Source organism: Loa loa, assembly GCF_000183805.2.
Source record: "Loa loa unplaced genomic scaffold supercont3.4, whole genome shotgun sequence".
Lineage (NCBI taxonomy): Eukaryota > Metazoa > Nematoda > Chromadorea > Rhabditida > Onchocercidae > Loa > Loa loa.
In genome coordinates this window covers 399,142-409,366 of record NW_018108184.1, presented here as the reverse complement: position 1 = coordinate 409,366, position 10,225 = coordinate 399,142, and the positions used below count along the sequence as shown (strand labels likewise).

Sequence of the window (10,225 nt, the reverse complement as noted above, 5' to 3'; positions counted from 1 at the left end):
TTTTCTGCTTTTCCTCTTCCTCTGGAGAAGGAGAAGGAATGTTTTGTCTGCAATTCCTTCTCCCTGTGAGAAGGAAAGATGAATAAATCTAGAGGTGTGTAAATATTTTAATGCGAAAATTATTAAAAACAGCTTTACTTAAATTTTGAAAATTCCCTCTTTTTTTGAGATTCACAAAGGAAAACCTGTATTTTTCAGTGCATTCCACGCCATCATCTCATTCCTTTCCTTCCTCTTTCCACAACTGTTCTCCTTCTAACAGGAAGAAAGGAATTGGAGATATATGAGGCGAATAACTTATTTTCATGTCTAAATAATATTGTCTCCGTGTATTTACATATCTTAGCGTATAAATCAGAAGAGTTAAACAGTTTTAAAACAATGCAATGCGAAAGTGAAGCCATAAGTGGCCTTAAAAAGGAAAAAAAAGTGCCATAATAGAAGGAGAAATGTCACATGCAATTTAACGCTCTTCACAGACCCTTATGACAACAATGATTATCAGAAGTGTTTTATAGGTTTCTATTTGAAAATAAAAGAATTGAAAATACAACCTCTGAGCCATTGCCATGTGGCTAGAAGTGATGGTGATGGTAATGCTTGAACAGTTGGTAAATGTGGCGGTATTGTCGCGGGTGAAATTTTTGACTGAGATGCAACAGCAATATCATTATTAGCATTAGGAATACTACCAGAATGATCGAAATTGAATGCTTCTACATTTTCTTGCATAATTCGTTGTTTAGCTAACAATTTCTGAAGTAAGACTAAACTATCGTGCAACGATGACGATGCTGACTTTGGTTGCTGCAAATATGATAAGTTGTTTCGAAATTTTGAATATTATTTGAAAATTCATTGAGGAATTATGTATTACATCCAATTTTCTAGTTACATAACTTAGACTTGTATTCAACCATTTTGCGCTCTGTCAATGTTTAACCGAGTTAAAATAAGATATTGGTAGAAATTATCAAAGAAATAGGACTACCCTAATTAACCATATCATACTTATCAGATTATCAGTTCACATTTTTAGACTTTTCTCTCTATCTAACAAATTCTTTTTGAAAAAATGATAGAAATCAGAAAAAAAATGTTCTTCGTAAAAATTCTTTTATAATTTCGGATTAAAATTTGTTCGGAATATATGCTCAAAATCAAATATATCACGTGTACGTATATCCTGTAGAATTATACGTATATTAAACCGTAAATAAATCATAAAGAAGATTGACTGGAATTTTAAGGTTCCATTCTTATTTCACGTTTCTATTTGTTGCCGGTTAGAAATGAAATTGATATAAGTTAAGAGAAATTGTAAAATAAAAGAAACCGGTAAGTTTAACTCTCAAAGTTATCAAAAACCAAAACTTTTTGGGAGGAAAACACATTAACATTTGTTTTGTATTAAATAAGAATTTAAGAATATATTCAAAGTGAGAAGGTAAGAAGAAGTAAGGTGACGAGATCATTACCTGGTCTGGAAATAATGAAGCAGAAGACCAGAAACATGCGGGCGCAGATGTACGTCGTGTCGAATTTGGATATCGAGCTCGTGGTCGTTCAATTCGTGGTCTTTTCTCATTCAGTGTTCTGTCCTGACTACCGAAATTATTAGTATCATTATCACGATCATTATAATGTATTTCTAGATCATCACCACCGAAAGGAATTATCGGATCAAGGATTTTTGAAGTTTGCAAAACCAATGATGGTGTAGTTGTAAGTGTTACCGATCGTCGATGCTGCTGTCGAACAGCGGAAGAGGAATAGACTGAAGATATCAAATGTTTTGTTTTCCCTCCTAAACTCTCTGAACTTTCTTCCTCCACTTCTGGAATGCTTTCCTGAATACTGTTTATCGAATTTGAATTGACATCGCTATTTGCCGAATCCTGAACTGATTTGCATGCAACAAAAGTATGACTTTGTCTCGAGATTTCGACTGGTACAATGGGGAGGTGACGTTGAAATGATGGAAATTCTGGAAAATCCAAATCTGACATAATTGTTGTCGTAGTTGCCTGCTCCTTCTGCTCATCATCAAAATCAGCAAAATGTTGTTTAAAGGTAACACTTGATAACTTTGCATCATCATTATCATCATCCTTTTCGGTTTTTTTTGCTTTTTTCAAAAGCAAATGCCTTATGCCAATGTCGTTATCACTATAATTATCACTATCAACACTATCATCATTATCATTATTTGCCATATTATCAATTTTCGTCAGTGCTTCTACTTCACTGATATCTTGATGATGCTGAAGAGGAAGTGGAGGATTTAAGCTTAAATCACGATAGCATTTTAATAGGTCTGTAGGTGATTGTTGTAATACACGTTTTTCTATTTCCATTCCACTTTCCCTCAGGAATTCTCAGAATTATCTCAGGTCACCCTAATAGAGTATATCAATAAGATAGTCCAAGTAGTTCTTTTATTGCTATCGATAGGTAAATCAGAATGGAAGATGCAACTCAATTTTAGTCATTATCGAAATTCGAATCAATCAATTTCAAATTACTAAACGAGTGTTGCACTTGCACCAATTTCAATGGTTAAGTGCGCCAGCAATGAATTTATGACAATTGCGGGATATTTTAGGGAGAACTTTCAAGAAGATAAGTGAATGCGGGATAACATAAAATAACTTTGATAGTTACAAGGGAAGTTCAGGTGCTTAAACGAATATTGGCGATGCTTTTCTCCAAGATGTGATGCTAGTGAAGCCAAAAAGTCGATCGGGACTTTCTGGCGAAGTGATTGTGTTTGATTGTAGAAAATAGGCAGAAAAATAGGTTTGCGTCTAGAAAAAATGCGCTATAATGTTGTTAGAAACACCAATCAGTGATTTAGCAGTAGGGAACAGATGACTTGGTAACTGGTGGTTTCTCTCAATACCGCCAGCAGCGTCATCGAGATTACCAAGGAAAGGGTAGTAAGAAATTTCTGGAAGGTACAAAGCACCGGTGGGTCTCGTCTTGCAGTAAAATACACAGATTGTTAAGGAGGTGGAAAGGAGATGATGCCCGCCCTCGGCAGGATAGGAGTGACCAGGACTGCTGAGGACCACTCCCCTTTTGCTACAGAAGATATAGTGACCGATACCGGATTTCATGCCCCCAGCAGCAATAATACATTGGGAAATACACTGTTCATACTTTCCTCCTGTATTTTATTTGTCTTGCTGTTGTGAACAGTTCGGATACCATTATTAACTTTGTATTACCGATAGCAGTTTTCCAATAGTTTTCTAGGGTTGAGGAATAGGGAATGGAGGGGCGGGAAGAAAGAGGATGCAAGAAAGAAGAGAGGAAATTTTGCAAAATCAAGGGCAGAAGAAGTCATTAGCCAGTCCTCAAATGGATCATATTGTCAACGAGAATAAGTCGTGACCATTGGTTACTTGAAATACGTCTAAATGCTTTATCTTCTTTCTTTCAGCTTTAGCACTAATATTTATTTGCTCCAAAATATTTCACAGTAGTAAAGAGTGTACAGTTTTAAATTTGTTTCACTTCAAATTCAAAAAGTAAACAAATAGTTGTTGATTTTAATTCAGTTGGTTGGTTGATTTATTGAATGTTTGCGTCATTCCCATGTCGTGAGCTTCTTCTCCTTCTAGAATGATCTCAGGCCTGTTCACTTCACTTCGTCTATTCATTCATTTCATCCTTCCCTCTTCTTTTCATCCTTCCCCTTCATTAGTTCAAATTTCAAAAATGAAAAGCCGCTCTCTCGCCTCCCACATTTTCTTTGTTTTCTTCTTTTACACCACTCCAATTCTTTAACTTTTCTTGCTTTTTCTTTCTCTCTTCGATTAAAATGAAAAAGAAAAGCACCGTATACGATCATCACGACTTCCAATCAAAGCACGATAAGAGACAATTGCCATTTTACTATTACTAATATCACTACCGATACTACTACTACCATTGCTATTACTGCTGCTACTACTGTCCCTTTTGTCCCTTTCTAAAATCCGCACACCACCAAAAGTTTCGCTGGATATTCTTAAAACTTTGACAATTTCCATCGTGGAAATTTCCAAATCTACAGTATTTTTTTTGATCATATCTCGCAATCCTTTGATAGCTAGCAAAGTACCGGAGGAATCCTGAATAAATAGATATCCTTCATTATCCAGAATTTCCGGTGGTCTTGGAAATGACCCTACTCCATCAATTCGTATGTACCAGAGCAATTGAAGAGTATCTGTCTGTAGCAAGAACAGTGAAGAAGCTTGAGTTACGATAATCGACACGTTAGAATTACTGACACCATCCGGAAATTGTACCGGTGCTGCGAAAATACACTCCAGAATATCATACTGACACATCTGAAATATAATTTCTAGAAAGAAAATCCATATTTAAAATCTGAATGTAAAGTGTTACTGAATTTTATTTCTTAAAGCGGGTATCGAGATAAAAAGATTGGCAGCGAGGAAATTGACAGTTCGCTGGTTTTCTCAGTGATGAGTTACAATCAGATTTACGAAGCTTGAAAATCTGATTGTAAAATTTCAGAATTTCCACTTAGCTTTTCTGGATAATCGAAGCATTTTCATGATCGGTCATTAAGAGCAACTTTTGTTGGTAGCATTTTCATTTTAATGTGTTTGTGTCATTCCGCTCCGCTCTATTTATCGGAATGTTCAGTATAATGTTGCAAATTACTGAAGGTTACCGAAGGAGGGAAGCTGTCAAAAAAAATTAATAATTTCAGGAAAAAAGGATAGTCAATAGAAAAACAGGAATTCCAAGAAGATTTGGTAAAGAAAAGCATATATTTGGAAATGATGTTCTAAAATTGAGGAAGAAAAGAAAGTTGGAAAGAATATAAACGGGAGAAAAAAAAGGGTTCAGACAGAGTTAGAGGGAAAAATCGTGACAAAACAGTTGATTTTCAGAAAATTCAGTCAACATCTTGTTGATTCGACAATTTAGAAGAAGGAATAGACATTGCAAAAGAGAGGAAGAGAGAGGGAGGGAGGGAGAAGGGAGAGGGAGAGAGGAAGGTAAAGGTGAAGAGAAGAGAGAACATTACAGTGTTAATACTGATGTCACTATACAAACAAAATTTCAAAAAAAAATAATAATGACTGTCACGAAAGGCGTGAAAAAGGATGAACCACCGGAGGAATACTCACGTCTGAAATTGACGTAGGAAGGATAGGGAAAAGATGAACAAGTCGTTACTAGTAAGGACGGAGGACAGGATATAACGTTTCTCGATGGCAGTGTAGTCGAATATTTTCATAGACAAATACCTATATATCACATATATCTCTTATTCATCGTAAAAGTAAAGTGATACATGTTCTTTTCCATTCGTTTAGATTTATCCGAACAAGGGAACTATGTAAGCTATGATAATCTTCATCTTTCAGTAGTGAGAGAAGCGTCAGAAGATATCGAGATTTTAAGAGAAAATTTTGATGATAAGCTACCAAGTTCCAAACTAAATACCAGTTGAATATTTTATATACTGTAAAATTATATAGACAAGAGGCACGATGAAAATGAACATTAGTATAAGTGAAAGGTGCAAAGAGACATATCATACCTAAATGAGAAAGTTAGGAAAAAAACACGCACTATATGTCCATTTGTTGTGTCGCACAATGTTACAAGTCCTTTAACATTCACAACCAGTGCACGGTTAAGTTCTTTTATAACGCATAAATTTGCGAATATAGGTGCAGCCAGTTGAATTTTCCATAAGACAACGCCAGTGTCCTGCAACAGAAAACTAGTCGTTCAAAAAGATAGTATCATTAAATTGTTAAATCCTTAAATCATTAAGTCCAACGTTCGAATTATCAATTCTTACATTTATTTCACACTTTTATTCAGTAAAAGTATGTGCAGCATGTAACTTCACGTGAAAGACTCTTTTTCATTAGTCGAAGGAATATAATTATTCCGCTAAAATAATATCTCTTCCCATAATCAAAATTATCATAATTCAACATGTGGGAAGTCCCGTTTATTTCATCAAGGTATGTGAAAAAAAAAGGATGCAAATTTTATGGGCACTAAAAAATGATTTTTCCTTGAGGGCTATTTGCCGCCACTTCAATAAAAATTTTTACAATCTAAAAGCTCTAAAAAAAATAAATTTATGACTAGTGAGAGTTCAAAACAAACTTTGAAAGTTTTCCGACCATATAAAGCAAAAAAATCGAGCCACAGGATAATTGAAGCCACCGGAATTTCAAAGTAAAAAATCCAAGCTATTTTTGAAACAGAAGATTTTCTTCCTACTCAAATCCAATAACTTTATGATTACTTCAAAGCTAGAAATAACTCTGGGTTGTAGCAATTCAAAGCATTCCTGACATAGGTAACTTAACAATGGATAATTTGATTACAGACAGCCTTTCATCCCACCATTCTAGCCATTCCGTCAACGATTTCTCGACATCAGCAGTGAAAACTTAAAAAATTTCTGGTACAACTTATCAAAAAACTAAGTACTGCAAGTTGTCCAGTAAATGGTCACATCCCAACTTATTACAACCAAATAAATGCATCCATAGGAAAATTTTCTTTCAAATTGAAAAATACGATAAGCTAACTCGTTATACACAGTCATTTCTCAAATTAAACAGGATGATAGCGCCTAGATGAAACGAAAGATGAAAAGGCTTATCAGAACTTACTAATTCGACACCAAGAAATTCCCCTTGCAAAGTGGCACACAGTACAATTGTACCAGTAAGCATAGGTGATGACAGAATACTACCGTTACAGACCACTTTCCATAGCATCCTATGGTTCTAAAAATAAATGAAATTGGAGATTAAGTCGATCACAGAAAGATGTAATTATGTGAATATTTAACACAGCATGAGCATGTTGAAACGATCACGATATTATGAGTGCGTACGCTGTTGGTTCCTAAAATTTTCGTATCTAAATAATTCCACAATTACATCCTTTCATTTCATCAACTACTTTCCCAAAGTATGATGTAGAACGATCAATCCTCGATTCATCGGTTACCTCTTATTTTTGATGGATGAAAAGCTTGGAATTTCTTTCGCACTTATACTATCCGGAAATTCGTTTTCTATACGATGATCCATTCAACGACAAAATAGAAGTTTGGAGAAAAAGACGTTAAAAATATCACAAGAGGTAGAGAAAGAGACGTAATCCATCGATCTTTTGTCTAATAGCTCACCTTGACATCAAGCAAATAGAGACATTTATCATGCGAACCAAACAAGCACTTTTTTCCTGTATCGATAAGTACAGGTGATGATTTGATGACATTTTCTGTGGCAAATTTCCATATTAACTGTCCACTCTTCCCATCCAGGAAATACAGATAGCCATCATAACAACCTACAAGATATCAAAATGATTTCTCAAAAGAGATTACATGGAGGAGAGAAATCAAAGAGGGAGAATCCTGGTAAAAGTTTGTACCTTATTTAGACTATTCTGAGTGGGTTCAAACATTGTGGGAAGTCCAAAATATGACCACAGCTATCTCCCAACAAAACGGAACAAAGTGAATTTCAATAGATAACAAGGAAGATGGAAGTCGTAAGTCCAGGACTGATAACTGGTGTCACTTAAGAGTACTATTTACCATTTCTTTATAGGATAATCCTTTTTTTGAGCTTTCATCCAAATTAAAATTTTATGGATAAAGAATGGAATCTAGATGCAGTGCAATACGAGGGAAGATTTCAAATGCTAATAAAAGAGGATGAAGGTAAGAGACAGTTTAAGAAGAAAAGCAAACCTACAGCAATGATACCACTTTGACAACAAGCAGTTGCTTCAATTCGCCCATCAAGCTGAACTTCCCATTTTTTAGTTCCATCCAGAGATAACGAAACGAATAGTCCGGAATGTGAACCCAGAAAAACTGAGCTGAAAAAGCATTCAAAGAGTCTAGTTTTAACAATCTTAAAAATTCCCAAAGTTAATTAGTTAAAATCTCAAAACAAGATGACCAACACAACATTGAAATTAACAGTTTATTGCTTGACTAACTGTTTTATTTGTGGCTAAAAATATGGTGAAATGATCGACTCTTTTATAACCTGCTATTTTTAGCACAAGCTAGCACCACAATCAGAAATCTAGCGGTTGAACTCATCTATACAAGAATATGCCATCACTATCTCAAGTCGCAGATCTGAACTCGCCTAATAAAAAATTCAGAATTAAAAAATGTTTTTAAAATTTTCTAATCCATACCCATTTTCGACCACAGGTGCTGCATCGATGCATTTCCCCAGGTCATATTCCCACAATAAATTAACATCAGTGGAATTTTCTATTGGCCTTATACGAATTTCTCGCATGTGTATGGTATTCCTTTGTCGTAAGTTTTGATTAAAATCAAGCGCATCCAAAAATCCAGCAATCGTTCCGGTATCCGAAAGAAGATACTGCAGAAGTGGGAAATCGCGCTGTTTCAAAAGATGTTCCGTTTTTAGCGTTAATTCAGCCGCACGTGATGAATCCAAACCCAAATCTTTGAACGTCATTTCTTGATTGCTTTTTAAAATTATCTCTATAAGAAATACTATAAATTATTAGATAAAATGTACGGTCATACCAGTTCACATGTGCTTGCCCATTCATTCTCCATGGGATTCGACATCTGAGTACAAAATTTATGCGCAAACAAAAATAAGCCAGTACTTTGAAATCTAAGGATTTTTCGCAGATTCAAACGAAACTGTTACGAATAAATTGCAAGATATAAAGATAGCAATCATGAAAAGGTTTATGCTACGTACATATCTAAGAAGGAAAGGAGAAAAAGATTTAGGGAAAAGAACTGTTTATGGCTTTGGTTAGCTTTCCAATTCCTCATTTCTCTATTTATTACTATTCATTTTTCACTTGATATTTTAATATTTTTTGATTGGATTTAAATTACTCTCCTCATCAAAACAACAGCAAAGTCAAATGTGCTAAAATAATGAAAGAACTTACTGAGGTTTTCAAATAATTTATACAAATCTTCCATCGTAAAAACCAAATTTTTTTCCTCGAAAATTTGCATTAACCTTCGGCGATCAACCTTTCCTAAAGATATATTATTGCATGTGAGTATTAAACTGCTGTAATTGGAACTTCTTATCACAGGTTCACTTATACTATGCAGTGAATAGTATATTTGAGAATCGACTCGATCCTTCAGCACTTATGCCTCTTTTCTCAATAATATAAAGAGTGATAAAATGTTTCCAACCATAATCCACTAACCATTTTGCGTTACTGGCCAACTATCCACCAAAATGACTATTATTGGCAATCCAACTGCCAACTTTTTGCATAAATCAGTTTGCACAGTTGCGCTATTTACGACGTATATAAACAGTAAAACAGATTGTTCACGACGTAACGCTACAGCCGATTGAATGTCATCATATTCTTCCGCTTTTCGAGCCAATCCCGATAAGCTTACGTTGATGCCACTAATCTTCTGCTGAAAAATACGAATGCTTTGGAAAAATCGCATAGATTAGAAGAATTATCCCACGCTTTTGATGGAGAAATTGTGGCATTTGTTCTCATCTACTCCTTCCACTTCCACATTATATTTGAATTGTGGAATTATCATCCACTGGTTTGTTTTGTTAAAAATTATTTCTCGCATTGGTGAACTTTCCACAGGTTGCACTTTGCTGGATTACCAAAACAGTGTCTTTACATTCATAAGCTTAAAAATAAGATGTCCAGATAAAAGTATTCAAAAGATTTTTCGTACAATTATTAGTGAAATAGGCAAATACCTGACGACGTAAGAAGACTACACTATTTGACCACAATATTAAGAACTCTGGAATGTCATAGAAAGATTGCTAAAATCAATGGAAGAGATAAAGAGAATGAGAATTTCCAAAGTAATTTCACAAACTTGATCATCGAATCGATCACACCAGTAAATTTTTCCCAGCTCTGTAAGCTCGACAATATCACCAGTGGGAAGCCAAGCTCCAGATAATTTACCGTTTATAAAACATCGCCTCGAACCACCGATAAGCAGTTCTCCAGTTTCACTAACATTAAATTTCGTGCCCAACAACGGTTCACCAATTTCCACACGAGTTTCTCTAAATGCTAAATTATATCCCCTCAATTGTTCTGCTTTTATTTAAGCCAATTCATGGGCTTACATACTTACTTCCAATCGATTTTATGACAAGAAGCCCAGCAAGATACTTCCGTGACTCCGTATACATTA

The 10,225-nt window shown here is 34.9% G+C and overlaps 2 protein-coding genes across 2 annotated transcripts; both read right to left on the bottom strand.

The window, feature by feature from the left end:
- Positions 1-522: 522 nt before the first annotated feature.
- LOAG_09508 (hypothetical protein) lies at positions 523-2,357 on the bottom strand (the record flags this gene model as incomplete). Its single annotated transcript, XM_003145035.1, has 2 exons — positions 523-807; positions 1,479-2,357. The coding sequence occupies 2 exons, from the start codon at positions 2,355-2,357 to the stop codon at positions 523-525; spliced, it is 1,164 nt and encodes a 387-aa protein (XP_003145083.1).
- Positions 2,358-3,646: 1,289 nt separating this feature from the next.
- Positions 3,647-10,223, bottom strand: LOAG_16460 (hypothetical protein; the record flags this gene model as incomplete). The annotated part of the gene is made up of 10 exons (XM_020449111.1): positions 3,647-4,340; positions 5,602-5,742; positions 6,669-6,785; positions 7,193-7,356; positions 7,763-7,893; positions 8,224-8,542; positions 8,971-9,063; positions 9,244-9,466; positions 9,899-10,101; positions 10,166-10,223. 10 exons carry the CDS (start codon positions 10,221-10,223, stop codon positions 3,822-3,824), a joined length of 1,968 nt encoding a protein of 655 aa, XP_020307425.1. The 3' UTR covers positions 3,647-3,821.
- Positions 10,224-10,225: the final 2 nt, after the last annotated feature.